The 23270-nt window shown below is 40.8% G+C and overlaps 1 protein-coding gene across 2 annotated transcripts in view; it reads left to right on the top strand.

The window, feature by feature from the left end:
- Nucleotides 1-23270, top strand: part of faf1 (Fas (TNFRSF6) associated factor 1) — a 383193-nt gene that overhangs the window by 29778 nt on the left and 330145 nt on the right. The window contains exons 4-5 of one of the 2 annotated variants that reach the window (XM_078561145.1): nucleotides 4987-5192; nucleotides 20070-20161. In XM_078561145.1, the coding sequence (XP_078417271.1) occupies nucleotides 4987-5192; nucleotides 20070-20161 (298 nt within the window). The remainder of the gene's footprint in view (nucleotides 1-4986; nucleotides 5193-20069; nucleotides 20162-23270) is intronic. The other variant, XM_078561146.1, reaches the window with a different exon arrangement.

A 23270-nucleotide genomic window follows, 5' to 3' on the forward strand; every position in this document is an offset into this window, starting at 1 on the left:
CTTTTGAAAATCCAAGTACACTGCATCTACTGGTTCTCCTTGTTCCACCCTGCTTGTTACATCCTCAAAGCACTCGAATAAATTTGTCAAACACGATTTGCCTTTCACAAAACAATGTTGACTCTGCCTGATTGCATTATGATTTTCTAAATGTCCTGCTACAACCTCTTTAATAATGGATTCTTGAATAGAGGTGTCATATTTGGGGTTTTCCAATCTGCTGAGATGTTTCCAGAATTTAGGGAATTTTGGAAGATTACAACCAACTCATCCACCATCTCTGCAGCCACTTCTTGTTAGGCCCTAGGATGCAGGCCATCAGGTTCAGGAAACTTGTCAGCCTTTAGTTCCATTAGTTTTCCTAGTACTTTTTCTCAAGTGATAGTGATTATTTTAAATTCCTCTCCCCCTTTCTCCCTTGATTTTCTACTATTCTTGAGATACTTTCTGTGTCTCCTACTGTGAAGACGGATACAAAATACTTGATCAAATCCTCTGGCATTTCCTCGTTTCCCATTATTAATCCCCCAGTCTCGCCGTCTAAAGGACTAATGCTCACTTTAGCTATTCTTTTCCTTTATGTATTTGTAGAAGCTTTTACTGTCTTTTTTGTATCTGTTGCGAGTTTTCTGTCATGGTCTAAATTTCTCTTTTTTTAAATCATCTTTTGCTGGTTCTAAAACTTCCCCAATCTCCTGGCTTGCCTTCTTCGCAGTATTGTAACGCCTTTTCTTTTAATTTGATACCACTCTTAACTTCCTTAGTTATCCATGTGTGGTGTGTCCTTCTGGTAGAGTCTTTCTTTCTAAATAGAATATAACTTTGTTGAGAGTTATGCAATATCTCCTGAAGTATTGGTCACTGCTTCTGTACCAATTTCCCTTTTAACCTATTTACTTAGTCTACTTTAGCCAACTCCATAGACCATATGGCCCGATGTCCCTCTCCGCCATTCAATTTGATCATGGCTGATCTTGGGCTTCAACTCCATTTTCTTGCCAATTCCCCTTATCCCTTAATTCCCTGAGAGATCAAAAATCTGTCTATCTCCACCTTAAATGTATTCATCAATGGCCCATCTACAACCCTCAGTAGAGTATTCCAAAGATTCCCAACCCTTTGAGTGAAGTAATTTCTCCTCATATCAGTCCTGAATGATTGGCCCCTTATCTTGGGGATGTACCCCCGTGTTTTAGATTCCCTGACCAGTGGAAACAATCTCTCAGCATCTACGTTATCAAACCTCTTCAGAATCTTGTAAGTTTCAATGAGATCGTGTCTCATTCTTGTAAATTCCAGAGAATATAAGCTCAATTTACTTGGCCTCTCATCATAGGACAACCTACTCATCCCAGGGACCAATTTAGTGAACCTTCTCTGTTGCTTCCAATGCAAATATATATTTTATTAAATGTAGAGGCCAAAACTGCACATGGTATTCTCGATGTGGTCTCACCAAAAACCTGCACAATTATGCTCTGTCTTCATACAATTGTAATTACCTATATTTGAGTTTAAGACACTAGTATGTATACACATTTCTCACTCTCAAACTGGATGCTAAATTCTATCATGATCACCCTTATTTAGAGGATCTTTTACTATGAGGTCTTTAATTAATTCTGTCTTATTACCATGTCCAAAATAGCCTATTTCCTGGTAGTTCCAGAATGTATCGTTCTAACAAACTGTCCTGAGTACACTTTTTTTTCATTTGCTCACGGGATGTGGGCTTTGCTGGCAGGGCCAGCATTATTACCCATCCCTAGTTGCCCTTGAGAAGGTGGTGGTGAGTTGCCTTCTTGAACTGCTGCAGTCCATGTGGTGTAGGTACACCCACAGTGCTGTTAGGAAGGGAGTTCCAGGATTTTGACCCAGCGACAGTGAAGGAACAAAGATATAGTTCCAAGTCAGGATGGTGAGTAACTTGGAGGGGAACTTCTGGGTGGTGGTGCTTCCATCTGTCTGCTGCCCTTATCCTTCTAGACGGTAGTGGCTGTGGGTTCGGAAGGTGCTATTGAAGGAACCTTGGTGAATTCCTGCAGTGCATCTTGTAGATGGTACATATTGCTGCTACTGTGCATCAGTGGTGGAGGGAGTGAATGTCCATGGATGTGGTGCCACTCGAGCGGGCTGCTCTGTTCTGGACGGTGTCGAACTTCGAGTGTTGTGGGAGCTGCGCTCATCCAGGCAAGTGGAGAGTATTCCATCACATTCCTGACCTGTGCCTTGTAGACAGTGGACAGGCATTGGGGAGTTGGGAGGTGAGTTATTCGTCACACAGTTCCTAGCCTCTGACCTGCTCTTATAGCCCTATAACTACTGTGGCTAGTCCAGTACAGTTTCTGGTCAATGATAACCCCCAGGATGTTGGTAGTGGGAGATTCAGTGATGATAATGCCATTGAACATCAAGGGGCAATGGTTGGATTCTCTTGTTGGAGATAGTCATTGCCTGACACTTGTGTGGCGTGAATGTTACTTGCCATTTGTCAGCCCAAGCCTGGATATTGTCCAGGTCCTGCTGCATTTGGACATGACTCCTCAGATATCGAAGCAGTCCGTGAATGGTGTTGAACATTGTGCAAACATCAGTGAACATCCCATTTCTGACCTTATGATGGAAGGAACGTCATTGATGAAGCAGCTGCAGGTGGTTGGGCCGAGGACACTACCCTGAGGAATTCCTGCAGTGGTGTCCTGGAGCTGAGATGACTGACCTTCAACAACCACAACCAACTTCCTTTGTGCTAGGTATGACTCCAACCAACTCTATGAACTCATCCTCTAGACTACCTTTGCCAATTTGATCTATCCAATCTATATGAAGATTAAAGTCACCCATGATTATTGCAATACTCTTCTTGCAAGTCCCATTATTGCTTGATGTATACTGTTCTGTGTAGCTACTTTTAAGGGGGGGCTATGAACTACCCCCACCACTGACTTCTTTCCGTTGTTATTTCTTATAGCCATCAAAGCTGATTCTACATCTTGATCTTCTGATCTTCATTTCTCACTATTTTACTAATGTTATCCTTTATTAACAGAGCTACCCCACCTCCTTTTCCTATTTTCCTGTCCATCCAAAATGTCAACTACTGTTGAATATTCAGGTCCCAGCCTTGGTCACTTTACACCGACATCTCTAATGACTATCCGACCATGCTTTTTACTTCTATTTGTGTGAGCAATCCATCCACCTTGTTACAAATGCTACGGGCATTCAGATAAAGAGCTCTTAACTCAGTCTTTTACCGTTTTTCCCTACTCTGACCTTATTTGCTGGCACACTTTTATGTTTTATGTTTGTGTATGCTCTGTCCCTTCCTGTCACATTCTAGTTATTGCTACCCTGCACTATTGCCTTGTGTTTTGTTTTTAACTTCCAAATCTACCCTTACGTGAACCCTCCCCTCCATGTAGTTTAAAGCCCAAGTTATATGATTCGCCAGTACTCTGGCACCAGTGTGGTTAAGGTGAAGGCTATCCCAATGGCACAGCTCCTGCTTTCCCTAGTACTGGTGTTGGTGCTCCATGAATCAAGCCCATTTCTTCCCCACTAAACTTTGAGCCACACATTCAATTCTCTGAATTTATGGGCTCAGGTAGTAATCCAGAGATTAGTACCTTTGTGGTTATGCTTTTTAATTTAACCCCTAGCTGCTCATGCTCCCTTAGCAGAACCTCTCTTAGTTTTACCCATGTCATTGGTACCCATGTGGTTTTCAACAACTGGATCCTTCTACAACCACTTCCAAGTTCCTCTCCATCCCTGACAATCCTGGCACTGGGCAGGCAACACAGACTTTGGGAGTCTCAGTTCTCTGCAGCTGAAAGCATATCTATTCCCCCTAACTATACTGTCCTCTACTACAACTACATTCCTTTTATTTTCCTCACTTAAATGGCCCCCTGCACCACATGCTCAGTTTGCTTATCCTCTCTGTAGCCCCTGCGCTCGTCCACACTAGCTGCAAGAACCTTGAACCTGTTTGACAATTGCAAAGGATGAGGCTCCTCCAGTGCTACTTCCTGAATCCCCACACCCTCAACTGCAGTCACATTCTCCTGTCTCTGGCCATGGACCAAATTCGAAGTGCCTAGACTAAGGGGTGTGCTTAGCAAGACCACCTGTTTTCACACTAGCTGAAATTCTACAGAGCTGAGTTAGGCACTGCTGACTAGAGAAACCAGTTTGAACTAGCCACCTAATTGACTAACTGTAGCTGCAAGGAGCTTGTTTATCCCTGCCTCTGAATGAAAGGAAGTTAGCTTTAAATTAAAATTGTAGATTGTAACAAATTACAAACTTGACTAGATTTTAGAAAGAGATTTATCCTTAAAATTCCCTCACTTACCAAATTTCCAAACTTATGCTCTTATTACGATTTGTATTCAGTCACGAGCTGCTACCTTTATGCTTGCTCACTTCTGTAAATACTGTATTTGCAGTGAAAATAAATTGTATAGTGGAGGAAATGAATCTTGACTCATCTGAAATTTGTGAAGATGCCTAAACCCCTGTGCGTAAATGTATATTGTGTCTAAATAGTTCTGCGTTTACAGCAAAAGATTTTATTTATTTCATGCTATTTTCATGGCTTTTATTTTTATTCATATTTGGACCCTGTGGTATTTTGTAGTTTATAATTGATAATTTAAAACAAAATCACCACCAGCTAGGGTTGGAAACTTGTAATCCGAAAATTGTGAGCGCAAAATCTTGTTTTTACCATCTTACAGTATGTCGATAATTTGACTAGCTTTGCCCAAAAACAATATGTAAAAAATATGTATTGGGATGCAAATATTTGTAATGCATAATTTGGAGACAACTTATTGCAGAAGCAGCTATCTACAACTGAAATTAACCAGTGATAGTTCTATGGATTAGAATTGTTTCTCATAGCTGTTATTCTGTACAAATCCTTAATCTATTTTATTAACATTGTTATGTCTGAAATTTCTTCTACTCTGTTTGCAGTGAGTTTATTAGTGGTGAAACATCACAGGAGCCAGTGTATGGTCCCAGCAGCCAACCTTCTTCCTCCTCCTCTTCCAATTCTCCAGCTTTCTGCCCAATAGTACCATCTAGGCCAATTGTAGAAAGACAACCAAGAATGCTAAACTTCAGAGTGGAATACCGTGACAGAAACGTGGAAGTGGTAGTTGAAGACACCAACACAGTTGGTAAGATTTTAAAATGTATGATTCTTGAAACAATACAGGTGTGGTTAAACTGACCAGGGAAATATTACACGTACCTTCCTACGGCCCCCCGACTCTGGTACAGTTCTATGCCCCAAATCTGCTGTCCAAAAACTGGAATGTCCAAAAAAACTGACATTTTTCTCTCAGCATGTGGAACAGGGTAAATAGAGGGAAAAATGATTAATTGTAAACTCTCTTTGAAATACAATGGGGTTATATAGCTGCTTGCATAAATCACATCCTTGAAATCATTGTAACCATTGAACAGTATTTTTTGCACCCTTCATCTGAAGCTTGGATATTAAATATGGAAATTAAATATGAGGAACTCTCCTTACTGAGAATATCTTGCGGGTTAAGACAGGTGCCCAGGAGGAATTGCCAAGTTTGGAAACAAAGCTGGAACAACCTTGGGCCAGTTCAGAAACTTGAAAGTAAATGCTTATCTTTATCACCAGCCCACTCTCATCTGATCCAGCGGGTAATCTGAAACCTGGCACAGTATCGATCCCCATGGTGCTGGATTTTGGATGTTGTATCTGTACTGTTTACTTTAAAAAGCTCAAATTTATCTCTTAAAGATAACTTTTATACACCTAGCACCTAGCATGACTTAATTCTTTTATATAGGTACTGTTTAGTACCTTTTCAGTCCAAGGCATTGTTGGGCTTGCAGGACTGCACCGGAAAGATTTAAGCATGTGTTCAGAGCTGAGCAGATCTGCAGATGTTTTAATGCTGGGGTATACTTGCTGAAACATCAGCTTTGTTTGGCACCTATGAAAAAATTTAGGTGCTGCTTATTCCCCTGTAATTCTATTGTTGAGAGTCTTTCTGCTTTCAGTGAGTAATGATCAATGGAGAGTGATGAGTATTGCTTTAAAAAACACGGCTCTCACTCAAACTGTGCGGATTCTGGAAGCATCCCTAAATGAAGAAAGAGAAAAGTTTAAAGTCGGTTGTAAAGACGATGCCACTGCAATGACTTTTCCAAACAGAGATCAGCTTTTACACTGACACACAAGCTGTACAAGCCCTTATTTGTGTAATTATTGGTCCGCATACTGGAATTGACATTAATTGCCTGAGAGAGTGGTGGAGGCAGATTTAATTGTGGTGTTCAAAAGGGAATTGAATAAACACCCAAGGGAAAATATTTGCAGGGTTATGTGTAAAGGGCGAGGGCATGGAACTAGCTAAATTGCACTTGCAAGAGCTGGCACAGACTTGACTGGCTGACCACCACCTTCTGTGCGTAACCATTATATGGTTCAATATGATAGAATGTAGGTAAATCCAGTGCCACTTAATACTCTGCCACTTGTCAGTGATGCTCTTCTGGATTGAGAGAGGGCAGTGACTTACTCTGAGCTAACGTGTGCTGACAACTATGGAGGAGTGGCCATTATGGCCTAGGAATTGTACCTTGTGTACAATCATAGCCGATACTACTTCTCATAAAAGTAACTTGAGGTAAAATTGCATAACAGGAAGAAATATGAATTATGTCCCTCCTTACACTGCATTTATTTTTACATGCAGCTTTGTTACTCGAGCCAAAAGCAAAATTTTGCAGATGCTGAAAATCTGAAATAAAAACACAGCAGAACTGACAAAAGGTCATTGATCTAAAATGCTAATGGCCAGACCTGCAGAGTTTTTCCAGCATTTTTTGTTTTTGTTATATGATTTGTGTTCCATGCATTGTGAGATATAATGCATCCCATGATTGTTCTTTAGATGCTTTTTGTGCTACAAGCTTTGTATTTACCAGTTAAATGAAGCTGCTAACTTGTTAGGGGTACAGTCCAGTTTATCTCAGTACTTTATCCAAAAGGCCAGTAAATGAGTGCTAGGGTGTTTCATTGTGAGGACTACCTAGTCCTGTCATTGTATAGCATATATAAACTTGCAATTTTCTTTTTAGGCTCTGTTTCCATTTTACCTAATAAGCACTTCTCACATTTGCCTACGTTGGATTCCATTTGTGACACATGCGCCCACTCCTCTAATCTGTTTCTATCATTGTGCAGTCTCCTGGACTCACCCTTAGGGTTTGCCATGCCACTAATTTGATATAATCAGTAAAATTTTGATATTACACTTGTTATGACCTGGAGGAAGTCCATAACTGTTTTTTTTAAAAAAGAAGTTTCCACTCCCAGTAACTAATTGAAAGAAATTAAGCCACACGATTTCACAAGAATTAAACAAAGCAAGTACTATTAACAACACTACAATTTGTAAACCTTAATTATTTAAACCCAAAAATCTCAACGCCTCCGGTTCTGTTTTTAATTTGACCCAGGAGTCCCCCTATACATTACAGGGTCTTGAGGGTTCCTTCACTCCTCCTGGGACCAAACCGAGGTATGCCACAGGCCTTAGGAATTCACTTTGACACTCTTCTTTTTCCCAGTCTGGCACTTTGACTTCCAGAGCATGCTCTCTCTCTGAAGATTCCACTACCTATTTCTTCCACTAGCTTCACCAGGCAGATCTGACAATCTTAATTCCTCATGCACTTGGACTTTTCACTCAGAGCACGGGCCCCGCTCGAAATCCCTGCTTAGTGGCTTCAGATCGGAAACACCCCTGATTCCTAATGGCCTCTATGCTCCTTGTTCTGGCTGCCTTCTCACAGCCTTCCAATCTGACTGACTATTTCTGTGATTAAAAACAGATATCTCCAAACAATCTTATCTCCACGGCAACGACACACCTGGGGTGTCCCAGATTTCAATTAATTAGCTTCAATTCCCAAACTTGTCCATTGGTCTGAAAAGTATATGGATGCTTTAAGACCTCTTGTTCATCCTTCGTTTTCAAACCTTTCTTTGATCTGGGACCCACACCTCTCACCTAGGTTTTTCTCCACTTATCTTACATTTAAAAATTCAATTCGCAACTAAAACTTATTCATAAAACATATGAATATGAAATTACATTACTCCATATGTTTGTGTAGTTAGTTCATATTTTCCATTTTATTCTTTATTGATTAGTAACACACCAATCTTCCATTTCCCCCCTACTTTCAGTTGTTCAGGAGTAAATGCTTATCAGTTGGAAGGCTAAATTTGCAATTTTTTGGCAAGGGATTTAATCAGTTGCAAGGATCTCTATTTATTACACAATTTATCTCTAGATCTGTATCTATATTTGTACAAAATCACAAGGTAATTATGGACCAGGAAGATCATTTGGCCCACCATTCGTTCATCAAGACGTTTGTCATGACATAGATAGAACTAGGAATAATGTTCTGCTGAGAGAGTTTGAGAAGTTGAGTCCAAATTAAAATGCAGAATCTCAAAGGTAATAATCTCTAGATTGGTACCTGAGCCATGTGCCAAATGACATAGGGTCAATCAGATTTGAGTGTTAAACTGGTGGCTCAAAGAGTGGTGTGGGAAGAAGGTGTTTCAATTCATGGGGCATAGGCACCAGTACTGGGGAAAGAGGGAGCTGTTCTGTTAGGATAGGCTCCATGGCCTGGTGAATCGTATAACTAGGGCTTTGGGTATGATTTGAATCTAAAAGGGTTAGGCGGCAAGGGAAGGGGGAAGAGGGGTCAACTGAGTAGAGATTTGGAAATCTGAAGAGAAGTCAAGGCAATAGAGCAGTGTAGCGATTTGGATAAAGACAAGCAGAGTGGGACAAAGAGTTTAATGGGAATAATGCTTCAGTGGAATAATGCAGAGAATAATAGTTTTTTAAAAAAAACTAAAGACTACCTGAATGTGCGAAGCATTTGTAATAAGATGGATGAACTAGTGATGCAAATTTGGACCTAATCATTATTACAGAGACATGGTTGCAAGGTGACCAAGGTTGGGAAATAAATATTCCAGGCTATGTAACATTTCAAAAGGGCAAACAAAGTGAGGAGAAGTTCTTAACGCTGCGATATAAGAACTTAAGAAACAGGAGCAGGAGTAGGCCATTCAACCCCTCAAGTCTGCTCCTCCATTCAGTAAGATTATGGCAGATCTGACTGTGGCCTTAACTGCACTTTTTGCCTGCCCTCCCAAAACCCTTTACTCCCTTGTCGATCGAAAATCTGTTTAACTCAAACTTGAATATATTCAACCCAGCCTCCACTGCTCACTGGGGAAGAGAATTCCAAACACGAACCACCCTCTGAGAGAAGAAATTCCTTCTCATCTCCATATTAAATAGCAGGTGCCTTATTTTGAAACTGTGCCCCCTAGTTCTAGATTCCCCCACGAGGGGGAACATCTACATAGCATCTGGCATGTCAAGCCCCTTCAGAATCTTATGTTTCAATAAAATCACCTTTTCTTCTTGTAAACTACAGTGAGTATAAGCCCAATCTGCTTAACCTTTCCTCATATGACAAACCCCTCATCCCAGGAATCAGCCTGGTGAGCCTTCTCTCAACTGCTTCCAATGCAAGTATGTCGCTCCTTAAGTAAGGTGACCAAAACTGTGTGCAGTATTCCACCTGTGGTCTCAGCAATGCCCTGTACTGTTGTAACAAGACTTTGCTACTTCTATACCCCATCCCCTTTGCAATAAAGGCCAACATTCCTTTTGCCTTCCTAACTGTTAGCTGTGCCTGCCTGCTGACTTTTTGTGATTCATGTACAAGGACACCCCAGGCAGGAAACATAATTTTGGAGCCTCCCTGATGTCCCACAATGTCTGCAGCTCAGACTCAGCTTGATAACTGAGCTGAGGTCCTTGAGATAAACATTTGCTGCAGATGTTGTTGACTGGGATCCCGTTGGTCTTCACAAACCTCCACTTGCAACTTGCCACCTGATCTGCCATCCATACATATCCCTGCTTTATTTATTTAATTACGTAACTAATTTAATGTTTGGGGCTCTTTTGAATTGCTCTGCCTCCCACTCATTTACTCTACTCCTTTAAGTTTCAGCTCCTTTTATTTCACTGCTTTCTTCTATTATGTCAGCTCTGACTTTAAAGCAACTTCAGAACCCTGTCATGCCGATGGCCTCTAATTAGGTAATTTTTCATATTGTCATCCTGGACGCGCTCAATTGTAGCCATCATAGGGATTAGCAGCTCAGGAAGACTGTAAATGAATCACAAAGGAAGCATCAGATGAAGTGAGACAGAATGCATTTCATAGACAGTGCTAGTGGGCCAACATATTTCGACCACAATGTGCACCTGGTCATTCGTTTCTGGCTTTACATTAATCTCTTATATTTGAGAAAATGCCACATAGTAGCTGGTGGTGTCCAGAATCAATTACAGGCATTAAAAGTGGTGCCGAATTTGGTGATCAATCAGCTTAAAATCAGAAGAGACTTTTGCTAAGGAAAATCAATTATTGACCATATTGTTGGAAGATGAAGGTCGTAAGCTAGCAGGAAGGTGCTGGAGGATGGAAACCTCATTTGGTCATGACCTTTGGAAGTAATGGTAAAATGCTAAACGTGACTAAAATACGCTCATTATTAAAGACAGAGAAACTTAGTGGCAGGGTGGGGGAGGCATGAAGCATTGCAATAGATGAAAATGGATTCAGATCCACAAGAAAGGAACGCCCCAGCGCCATGGAGCTTCTCATAGATAACAGCATTTTACTAAAAGTTCAGATAAATTGTAGATGAAACTTAAAGCTCCTAGTCTCTGAAACAATTTCACTGTTTTCAAAATTCAAAGCCTTCTGAAGCTGAGAAGTTCAAAGATCGTGCCACCCAGTGAGTACCAAGTGAGTGGTAATTGACATTGTATGGTGCAATCACTATGTAACTGGCAGTACGTGATGGCGTCACTACGCATGTTTCTACGCCTGTGCAAACTGATATTGGCAATGGTGGATAGGCAGGCAGTTTTGATGAAGTCAGCAATAGGGTAAAGTGAACATGCACAGACGGTCGCAATGTGGATTGAGTGTGTATGTGCAAATGATTCCAATCGGCATCAGGAGTTGTACTGGTTCGGAAAAGGAGGGAGAGCACAAATGGAACTACAGTCCAGTAACATTAATCGTTAAATAAATCCTGGAATTTATTGTTAAGGAAGTCTTAACGCTACACTTAAAAAATCACAATCAGCACGGTTGTACGCAAAGAAAATTGTGTTTGACTGTTCTGACAATGCAGTTTGTAAAGGCTGAGTTATTTAAAATCCCAGAGGGAAACTTTAAACAACTGTCATAACCTGTACTTTCAGATGGTATGTTTTGAGTTGCAGCTCTAAATTCAGGAATAAGACCACCAAATCTTGAGAGGTTTTTATCTCAAACTAAATGAAACATTTATTAATTTACAACAAATTAAACACATACACTTGGCTACAAATTACTATTATCATAACTTTTTTAAAAATTCCCAAAATTAATCTCCACTAAGGCAACAATAACCAATAGACTTAACCAGACACCAGGCAAAGCATTTTTCACCTTACGAATTCAAAATGAGGTTTCTTTCAATTTGTTCCTTTGCAGACAGTTGTAGGCTTACAGCTGCTTAGATATTACATGCCTCTGACCTGTGTATACAAACTCCTCTCAAGTCATACCTAGCCTTCCCTTTTAATGCAAATTCTCATTGTATCACTAGGCCCTTTGAACTCCACCTCTTCTAACAATAAAACCCCTTTCATAGTACCAATTTTATTAGTAATATAAACCTATTGCTTGGTGTCTCCTAGCTAGGTGCTAGATTTTACTCCTACTCTTGAATGCTCTATTCAGCAAAGTGCAAATGTACCCTCTACCTCTGTTTACATCTCAAAACTGCTATACATCAAAGCACCCAGACTAGCTGCCTTTAATCCAATTGACACACACAACAGACTAAACCTCTATTTTAAACAAAATTTCCAATAACATTATATACATTAATATCTCTTCCTGACTTTGACTAATTTATTAGTGTTTTTTTGAGGATATAACTGGCAGTGTAGAAAAGGGGGAGCTAGTAGCAGGCCATACTTGGATTTCCAGAAAATGTTCGATAAAGTACCACACAGAATGTTAACCACAACATAGGGCTCATGGAATTGTGGTAATATATGAGCATGGATGGGGGATTGGTTAACGGACTGGAAGCAGAGAGTAAAGATAAACAGCATTTTCAAGTTGGCAGGCTGTAACTGATGGAGTGCTGCAACTGATGGAGTGCTGCAAGGATCAGTGTTGGGACCTCAGGTATTTACAATCTGTATTAATGGCTTAAACAAAGAGACAATAATGAATCCAAGTTTGTTGATAATACAAAGTCAGGTGAGAATGCAAGCTACAAGGAGGATACAGAGGCTGCAAAGATATATAGATAGATTAAGTGAGTGGCCGGTAATATGGCAGTTGGAGTGTAATGTGAGGAAGCTTTGGTAGTAACTTTGGTAATAGGAATAGAAAAGCAGAATTTTTTTTACAGGTGTGAAACCTTTAAATGTGGATGTTCAGAGGAACTTGGGTGTATTCACATAAGGAACACGAAGTTAGCATGTGAGTACAGCAGGCAATTAGGAAAGCAAATGGCATGTTGGCCTTTATTGCAAAGGGATTGAAGTACAAGAATAAGGAATGTTGCGATCCTGTTGGGGCCGTTCAAAGAAGTACAAACACCTATGAATTAACTGACAACTATACCACAGGATTTCACATTTTTAAACAAAAACAAACTTTGTTGGAAAGAAAGAGAATGTAAGTAAAGCAAGCATTACTAACTTAACACTATAAGCTTATAAAGACTAATGCTATAAACTCAGATGTACTTTTTATAGCCCCCCCTTACAAAATCTTTTTATAGTTCCCCCCCCCTTACAAAATCTTGAAGGTTCATTCATTTTCCAAAGGACCATCCCAAAGGTATGCCACAGCCCACAGGAATTCACTTCAATTTTTAAAAAAAATTAATTTATGGGATGTGGACTTCACAGGCTAGGCCAGCATTTATTACCCATCCCTAATTGCCCTTGAGAAGGTGGTGGTGAGATTCCGCCTTGAACAGCTGTAGCCTTGTGTTCCAGCTATCATCTGAAGTAAGATTCTGAGAGGTTCCATTAGCTTTTTGGCTATGTGACCCTCCACCTTTTCTTTACAGACCTCATGACTCTAGATGCCTCAGCTCCTTGATTGGGTTACTGGCAGATACTCAAATGCTTTCCCACAGTTTTCCAAGCTAACTCTGCTGACTGCTTTCTGCTACAAGGCTCTGTGTGGACCACTGTAGATTTCTTCCACTAGCTGCAAGTTAGAGAAAATCTCCCAGCTGCTTCTCCCTCACAAAATCCCAACTGAGATTGAGCCCCTACCTGTATTCCTTGTGAGCGGTGAAGTTAGTATTTTCTCTGCTTGAAGGGCAGGTCTAACTGACTATCATCCCCTGTTGCCTTTCTCAATCCGGTGAGATGCAATCTACAACAAAGCAAAGCTGCAGTTGCCTCTGTCTGTTCCCAAAACTGAACTTCTTGCTTCCGTCAGCAAACACACACAGATAAAGTAACAAAATAACCACCTAAGCAAGGCTGCACCCTGAATCACTATCTCTATGGCAAGGTGGCATGCTTTGGGGTGATTCAAACAGAAATGCAAATGATTTATCTTACCTTCAACACAACTCTTTGATTCTACAAGCCATATGAATATATTGGTAATGGAGTTTTATGGCCACCTCTCCGAGTTGCTGGCCTTGTCAAGGAAATATCTTTTACAACCTAATTTCACCTTCTTTTGGTCTGGGAACTACATTCACAATTTAAATCTTTTATTGTAGACCTTCTGGCTCCATTACAAGCCCAGAGATGGGTCATTCACTGTTCAAGTTTTATGCTTCTACCCTTTGAGATAAACGTAGGTTAGCTTTTAACTGTATTTAACTCCAAGCTTGTTTAAAGTGCATTCGCTTGAGATGCCTACCTATTTCGTAACCAGATGTCCCCATTTATCTACAGTTTAAAAATTTAAAGCCTAAAGCTATAAGTTATATTCTAAAACATATGAAGCATGAACTAGAAATTCATAACAGGGAATCTTGCACCGTTGTACAGGGCTTTGGTGAGACAACCCCTGGAGTGCTGTGCACATTTTTGGCCTCCATTTGTCAGGGAGGATATACTTATCTTGGAGGCAATACGATGAATGTTCACTAGATTGGTCAATCCTGTCATCCCAGGAACCAATGATATGATGTTGAGTAAATTGGGCCTGTACTGTCTGCAGTTTAGAAGAAAGAAAGGTGATCTAATTGAAACATACAAGATTCTGAAGGGGCTTGACAAGTTAGATACTGGTTCTTTCCTGTACCTGGGGAATTTAGAACCCAGTGACACAGTCTCAGGATAAGAGTCAATCATTTAGGACTGAGCTGAGGAGAAATTTTTTCACTGAGGATTGCGAACCTTTGGAATTGTCTAACCTAGATGATTATGGTGGCTCCATCATTGTGTATATTCAAGACTGAGATCAATAGAGTTTTGACTCCTAGGGAATCTGAGGGATGTAAGGAGCAGACAGAAAAGTGGAGTTGTGGTAGAAGATCAGCCATGATCATATTGAATGGCGGAGCAGGCTCGAGGGGCTGAAATGTCTACTTCTCCTATTTGTTATTTTCTTTTAGCACATAGAAATATGAGAGTAGGACCATTCAGCTCCTCAAGCCTGTTTTGTTATTTAATACGTAAATGGCTAATCTTCCCGCCACTCGATTTACTTGCTTTTGACTCCTTTCCCTTCATGCCCTTAACTAACGGTAATCTATTGATCTCAATCTTGAAATGTAATTAACACAGCATCCGCAGTCTTTTTAGGAAACAAGTTCTGGGTTTTTTCCTTTGAACAGAAAAAAGTGCTTCCTGATTTCATTGCTAAATGGCCTAGCTGTAATTGTTAAGAATCTGTCCTCTTGTTCTGGATTCACTAACCAGAGGAAACAGTTTCTCTATATCTACCCTCTCAAATCCCTTTATCACCATGAATACCTAATTGGATTAGCTGTCAACCTTCTAAACTCAAGGAAGTACAAGCCGAGTTTATGCAACCTGTATTCGTAATTTAACTTTTTTAACCCTGACATCTTCAATTTCCTTTCTTTTTTTTCCCTCAGCCTTTCCCTTTCTTACCCTTCTCCATGTCTAGGCTTCATTCTCTCACCCTCATCCAATTGCTGCCCTTATTCCTATGCCTTACCTTTCGCCTTAACCCATCCTTTTTCTTCTTCCACTTCACTTAAAGTTAACTCCCTGTCACAACTGTGTGTCTCCTGATATCTCAGTTTTTTCCTTTTCCTCACATCGCTAGTGAGTATCAAGAGAGTGTGTCAGAAACCTATGGATTTTGTTATCACTATTCTGCGATCATCCACTCAGTTACCTTTGATGCTTTCCTGTTCTCCACCTGCTGCCTCATGGTGACATGATTTGAAAACATGGTTTAGCTTCTACCTGCTTGCTAATGATATCCAGCTCAACTTTTCCATTGCTGCCTTCTCTGCCCCTCTGCTGTCAGACTGCTTGTCTGATTTCCTGTCTTGGATGAGTCGTAATTTCCACCACCTTCAGCATGCCACAAAACTCATACACTTCGTGCTGATTTCATTACCCTGCCTATCAGTGTCTCTAGTTGAGGCCGACTGTTTACATCCTACTTGTTCACAATCTGAAGCCTTAGCATTTCCATCATGCACCCCCTGCCCCAGCCTATTTAGTGATGAAACTTCCACCCGAGGTTATGTCACCTCCATTCTTGATTGTTCCAATGCTCTTATGATAAGCCAAGCCCCACTCCAGGACTTGAGCACAAAAATCAAGACTGACACTCCAGTGTAGTACTGAGGGAGGAAGAGATGTTAAACCGAGGTCCTATATGCCTGCTCTGGTGCATGTGAAAAGGTCCCATGGCACTGTTTCAAAGAAGAGCAGGGGAGTTACCCATGGTATCCTGGGCAATATTATCCCTCAATGAACATCCCAAAAACAGGTTATCTTGTCATTATCACGTTGATGTTTGTGGGAATTTGCGATGTGCAAAATTGGCTACCAAGTGTAGTGACTACACTTCAGAATTACCTCGTAGGCGCTAAAGCATTTTGAGACATCCAGTGGTTATTGCATGTCTTTTCTTTTCGGGCCTATCCACTGCTTTTCGCAAACTGACTCTCCGAACCTCAGTTGCTGTCCCACTCACCCCTTACTCTTGTCCTCACTGACCTAAGTCCTAAGTTGTCCCCTGCCCCCCCCCCCCCCCCCCTGAAAAAATCCATTTAAAAATTCTCATCTTTGTGTTTAAATCACTTGGTGGCCTAGTCTCTACCCATTTTTGTAATCTTCTGTGATCCTACAACCTCCAACCCCCGCCGAGCTCTCCTTTCCACTGATTCTGCCCTTCGTGTATCAGTTCATCCCCTCTTTTACCCCACCATTGTCAGCCGCGGTCTCGATTACTGAGGCCCCGGGGGTTGGAATTCCCTTCCTAAAACCATCTGCTTCTCTCTCCCTCTTTCTTCACCTTTTAAGGTACTCCTTTTGACTAGTCTTTGATCTATCTTAAATATTATCTTAATAGTAAAGATATCAAAGGATATGGGAATAATGCAGGAAAATGGTGTTGAGGTAGATCATCAACCATGATCAAGTTGATTGGAGGAGCAGGCTCAAGGGGCCAAATGGCGTACTCATCGTATTTCCTACATTCCTACCTTTTGGTTACACTTGGAATATCTCCTCTTTTTGCTCAGCATTCATTTTGGTATGATTTTTCCTTTGTGAAGTGTCTTGTAATATTTCCTACATTAAGGTTGATATATACATGCAGGTTGTTGTAAATGGGAACTACCAATGTAGTTACCTGTAACTTTGCCATTCAACTAGATGACCGAAGAATAGCCCCTTTGTTTTTTTTCTCTTGGCTTCTCAGCCTGTACTGCAGAAAAGTTCCTAAGCTCTAGCCATCTCTACTTCTCAGCTTTCCAAATTGCTGCCAGTTTTCTTTTTAACGATTGAAATAAAATAAAAGCATATTATATAAGAATAAGAAGTATTTTGCTTCAAAATTGGGCATGAATTATTGTTGTATTTCAGTCTAATTATTCTACCCTTTCACTCCATTCACTTGACGAATGCAGTTGGTCTTGATTTCTCCTTCTGCAATGCCACAGTAGATAAATTGGTGTATTGTAAAATCAATAGGTCTGTCACTCACAGACATAACACTTTGTTATAGATACAAAGCAATCGTAATTTCTAATTTGCAATGTGAAACTAACCAACACTTTCCACTTCAAGTTTCCTCACCTAACAACAACTTGACTGATTAGTTGGCAACTTAGTAAATCAATCCGCCTTTAAGCTCTGACTTTAAAGGTGATTAAAGAAGTGGAGAACGGTAGGTGGGAAATGCTGAGTATTTTGAAGCACTGAGAAACGGGGCAGCGGATAATAAAGATTGGATGGAGAGCTGAAGCCTGTGGGAGAGAAATTGGGGCCCGAGGAGATTGCAGAACTAGGGAAGGACAAGGCCATGAAAGTACTTGATGGTGAGGATGAAGATTTAAAATTTAATGCGCTGGGAGACGGGGAGCCAATGTAGGCCAATGAGGATAGACGTGATAGGTGAGCGTGATGTTTGAATGAGGTAGAAAGGAAAATGTGAGGCCGTGATTTTTTTTTCTCAACTTCAATCAGACTTTCTTTAATTTAAAATAACAAAAGGTGTAGACACGGCTCATCTTAATAGGCTATTTGAGATAAATAGATTGGGGAGGACGAGGCGACATAAGTATAAGCTACATAATGTAGAACTAGGTTAGGGGTTGGGCGATACTTTTTACAGAGGATCATCAACTTTTGGAACATGTTGCAGCATGTGTATTAATTATCTGCTCCAAATATTCAAAAGAGAATTAGCTAGGTTTCTGAATGTAGCACACATAACTGCATATGGAAGATAAATGGATATTGGTATGATGTTCCAGTCATCAATCTCCTAGTCATCAGTTTCTTGGACCTTATTTGGTCAATTTTGAAGGGCAATAAGGAATTTCAAAGTTTGTCCTAAGGCTTTTTCATCTCTCAGGAGCTTGCTTAGGTTTGAGTGGAGGTGGTTTTTGAATAGTGTGCAGAAGTTGCACCATGATCGTTTACAACAAGCTTGATGGTCTTTCTTGTCCTCTTTTATACATTCAAAAATAAATCATTTCAAACATTTTCTGAAAACCCTCTTCAGTGTCACTTTGAGCTAGACGTAAAGATTTAACATTTTAAAGGTGCAAATAAAATTTAAATATTTACGACAAAGAATCAAGCTCTTGCTATACAATAACATGTTGTATGACGACTTCTGTCTGAGAAGTCCGCGTCTTGAGTTTATGGAAGTACACTGAAATATCACTCTGCCAACTGAAAAGATATAAGAAGGTAGCAGATTTGATCTGCCAGCATACATCTGTGTTTACAGCTCCCAGATGATGTGCTTAGACTTGCTGAGCTTAAGCTCCACTTCCTCCCAAATCATTTTTCCAACATTAAAGAAGCATTGATGGGACTAACAACAGGAAAACTATTTTGATCAACGAGAGTAACTGCTCGAAATGGTATGAAAAGAAATTAAGACACAAAAGTTTTTCTAAGATGTTTCTAGCCAGAGTATTTTTGCAGCAAGTTATATGTGCGACAAATGAATCTTTCCAAATTCAATTTGGTGAGGTATTTTCTTTTCTTTCTTTTCCCCTTTTGTAATGTATTAGAATTTAGAATACAAGTTGTATTTCTTTTATTTATGTTAAAGAAGGACACTGCTACTATTTCAGCCCTGCATTCCCCCCACCCCCTCAAAAAAATCCATTATCAATCATCTCATTGGGCTTAACTCTCCTGCCCCTTTTCTTCACCATTGCCTCTTAACAAGTGAAAAGAACTCATGGATTACTTTGTCACCAAAATAAAAGAACATTTGTTTAAGTTGCGAGCACGATGCATCAAGGACTTGGGAGAGGGGTGGCATGCAGTAGGCAAATAATAGGCACACAACAATGGTACCAGCAATGGGAGAAATGGTACCAGCTCCAGTGGAGCGAGTGGGCATGCGCAACTATTCCTGTTTGGCGTCAGGAGTTAGTGACCGGAAAAACTTAACCAAAGTAAAGAACAACATTCTGAAATTATGGTGAATTCTCTTTCATCGTAAATACCAACCTCTCAGCAGCTTTTAACTTGTTTAGCCACACCAGCTTTCTCAAAATCATTAAGCTGTTATCCAACTCGGTGGAACTGTCTCCCTTAGACCAATTCTTGGATACCCTATTTGTCACCCTTGTTTCTCTTCCAAGCTGTGCACCAGTGCCTCAGGAGTTCCCCAAGGAACCATCTTTGGCAAACCCCTCTTACTCCTCTGAATGCTTCTGCTTGGTAACATCTTTGTAGATACAAGGTCAGCTTCTGCAGTTAGCTGATGACACCTCAAAGCTACCTCTCAACTGCCACATTATTGTCAATCTTGTCCAAAATCTAATCTTGCATAAGCTATAATTTCGAGCCAAACAGTGGGAAGATAGAAACTGTCAGACCCAGCTCGATCCCCCTTCTTCAGTCTGTTTCAGGCTGAACCAGACAGCTCAAAATTTTGGAGACTGAACTGAGTTTTCGATTTCTTATTGTCAATGGCCACAACCTTCTACCTCCATAACATCACCCAACTCTCTCCGTACCTCAGTCCATCTGCTGCAGAAACCATAATCGATGTTCATTGGAAATTTTGAGTCTTATTTGATAACAATACTGAGTAGGAAGTACTGTATGTATACAATGTGTACGGATGGTGAGGAGAGCTTTGTTTAAGTAGTTGTAATATTACCATGATACTTAGTATATTTGCTGGAATTAATATAGAATTAATAAAGTTTTTTAATCTTACAGGTGCTATCAAGCAAATTTTAGAAAATGAGCTACAAATTCCTATATCTCAAATGCAGTTGAAAGGTTGGAAGTCAGCTGATGTAAGCGACAGTGTAAGTTTTTGTTGTCATTTAAACTTGTGTTTGATTTGATTTCCAGATGGTAACTAAAAGTAACTGTTGTTTTATTCCCTTTAAATACAGTACCTTGCCTTAAAGAGAAGTTGAAGGAAATTGCCCAATGTCTCGGTAGATAGCAGCTAGTTACCAATACTTGACAGATTATTAAGTTTATAACGTATGTAAAATGCATATCAGTATTGCCTGAGATACTTTTTAAAAATTGGATTACTTCAGTAGTAGTCAAGATGCTGCATCCAGCAGAGTTTTATGTTTATCTTTGTGATCTGAGATAATTGTAGTTTGATAATGAAAAAGTTACTGTGCCACAGTACTGCAGAGTTTTAACCATATTTTCATCCTATTCCATCTTTGAGAATTCTTATAGAAGCAATCATTTAGCCAAATAATGATAATGCAAATACTTGTGTTTGGATGATGTCACTTGCAAAATATCAACACCTTCTTGCTTTGTAAATGATCTCTGCATGTGCAGAATCTGTCATTATCTTTCTGCACTTCAAAAATTTCAGATGGAAAATATATTTTTTGAATCGTACTAGCTAAAGAAATGATTGAGAGTTTCACAGCCCAAACACTCTTCTGCAAGCCCAGGAATTGTACACAGTTTGACAAAAATAAAATATTTTTCTTGATGAGCTCAGCCTATGCAATCAAGGGTTCCTCCCATGCAGGATATTTATAGTGAGCAAGCACAGCTGCATCTGCGTGAAATATATGGTGCACTTAAGGCACGACAACTGCAAATGGTCAATCGTTCTTGCTTTTTGACCTATGATAAGCCTGTTTAAAACGTGATGACTGAACTACCTTTTAGACCATAAGACATAGGAGCAGAAATTAGGCCATTCGGCCCATCGAGTCTGCTCCGCCATTCAATCATGGCTGATAAGTTTCTCAACCCCATTCTCCCGCCTTCTCCCCGTAACCTTTGATCCCCTTACCAATCAAGAACCTATCTATCTCGGTCTTAAATACACTCAATGACCTGGCCTCCACAGTCTTCTGTGGCAATGAATTCCATAGATTCACCACTCTCTGGCTAAAGAAGTTTCTCCTCATCTCTGTTCTAAAAGGTCTTCCCTTTACTTTTCAAAGGTGACCGGGAGAAGGCGGGAGAATGGGGTTGAGAAACTTTATCAGCCATGATTGAATGACGGAGCAGACTCGATGGGCCGAATGGCCTAATTTCTGCTCCTATGTCTTATGGTCTAACTCTGAGGCTGTGCCCTCGGGTCCTAGTCTCTCCTACTAATGGAAACATCTTCCCCACGTCCACTCTATCCAGGCCTTTCAGTATTCTGAATCAGTTTCAATCAGATCCCCCCCTCATCCTTCTAAACTCCATCGAGTATAGACCCAGAGTCCTCAAACGTTCCTCATATGTTAAGCCTTTCGTTCCTGGGATCGTTCTCGTGAACCTCCTCTGGACCCTCTCCAGGGCCAGCACATCCTTCCTGAGATACGGGGCCCAAAATTGCTCATAATATTCAAAATGTGGTCTGACCAGAGCCTTATAAAGCCTCAGCAGCACATCCCTGCTTTTATATTCTAATCCTCTCGAAATAAATGCCAACATTGCATTTGCCTTCCTAACTACCGACTCAACCTGCAAGTTAACCTTAAGAGAATCCTGGACTAGGACTCCCAAGTCCCTTTGCACTCCAGATTTCTGAATTCTCTCCCCATTTAGAAAATAGTCCATGCCTCTATTCTTCCTACCAAAGTGCATGATCTCACACTTCCCCACGTTGTATTCCATCTGGCACTTCTTTGCCCATTCTCCTAACCTGTCCAAATCCTTCTGCAGCCTCCCCGCCTCCTCAATACTACCTGTCCCTCCACCTATCTTTGTATCATCTGCAAACTTAGCCAGGATGCCCTCAGTTCCTTCATCTAGATCATTAACGTATAAAGTGAAAAGTTGTGGTCCCAACACTGACCCCTGCGGAACTCCACTAGTCACCGGCCGCCATCCTGAGAAGGACCCCCTTATCCCCACTCTCTGCCTCCTGCCAGACAGCCAATCTTCTATCCATGCTAGTACCTTGCCTCTAACACCATGGGCTCTTATCTTACTGAGCAGCCTCCTGTGCGGCACCTTATCAAAGGCCTTCTGGAAGTCCAAGTAGATAACATCCATTGGCTCTCCTTTGTCTAACCTACTCGTTACCTCCTCAAAGAATTCTAACAGATTTGTCAGGCATTTGTTGATGAAACCATGCTGACTTTGCCGTATTTTATCATACACTTCTAAGTATTCTGAAATCTCATCCTTAATAATGGACTCTAAAATCTTACCAACGACCGAGGTCAGGCTAATCGGCCTGTAATTTCCTGTCTTTTGCCTCACTCCCTTCTTAAACAGGGGGGTTATATTAGCGATTTTCCAGCCCTCTGGGACCCTCCCTGACTCCAATGATTCCTGAAAGATCACCACTAATGCCTCCACTATCTCTTCAGCTATCTCCTTCAGAATTCTGGGGTGTAATCCATCTGGTCCAGGTGATTTATCCACCTTCAGACCTTTCAGTTTTCCTAGCACCTTCTCCTTGGTAATGGCCACCATACTCACCTCTGCCCCCCGACTCTCTTGTCCTTTGGGGATGTTACTTGTGTCTTCCACTGTGAAGACTGATGCAAAGTACCTATTCAGTTCCTCTGCTATTTCTTTGTTCCCCACTACTACTTCTCCAGCGTCATTTTCCAGCTGCCCAATGTCCACTTTTGCCTCTCTCTTACCCTTTATATATCTAAAAAAAACTCTTGCAATCTTCTTTTATATTACTGGCTAGTTTACCCTCATATTTAATCTTCTCCCTCCTTATTTCTTTTTTAGTTGTCCTCTGTTGGTCTTTGAAGGCTTCCCAATCCCCTGGTTTCCCACTGCTCTTCGCCGCATTGTATGCTTTCCCTTTAGCTTTTATGCTGTCCCTGACTTCCCTTGTCAGCCATGGTTGCCTCGTCTTCCCTTTAGTATGCTTCTTCTTCCTAGGGATGAATTTTTGCTGTGTCTCCCAAATTACTCCCAGAAACTCCTGCCATTGCTGTTCCACTGTCTTTCCTGCTAGGCTCATCTCCC

The sequence above is a fragment of the Cetorhinus maximus genome, chromosome 17, assembly GCF_964194155.1.
Source record: "Cetorhinus maximus chromosome 17, sCetMax3.hap1.1, whole genome shotgun sequence".
Lineage (NCBI taxonomy): Eukaryota > Metazoa > Chordata > Chondrichthyes > Lamniformes > Cetorhinidae > Cetorhinus > Cetorhinus maximus.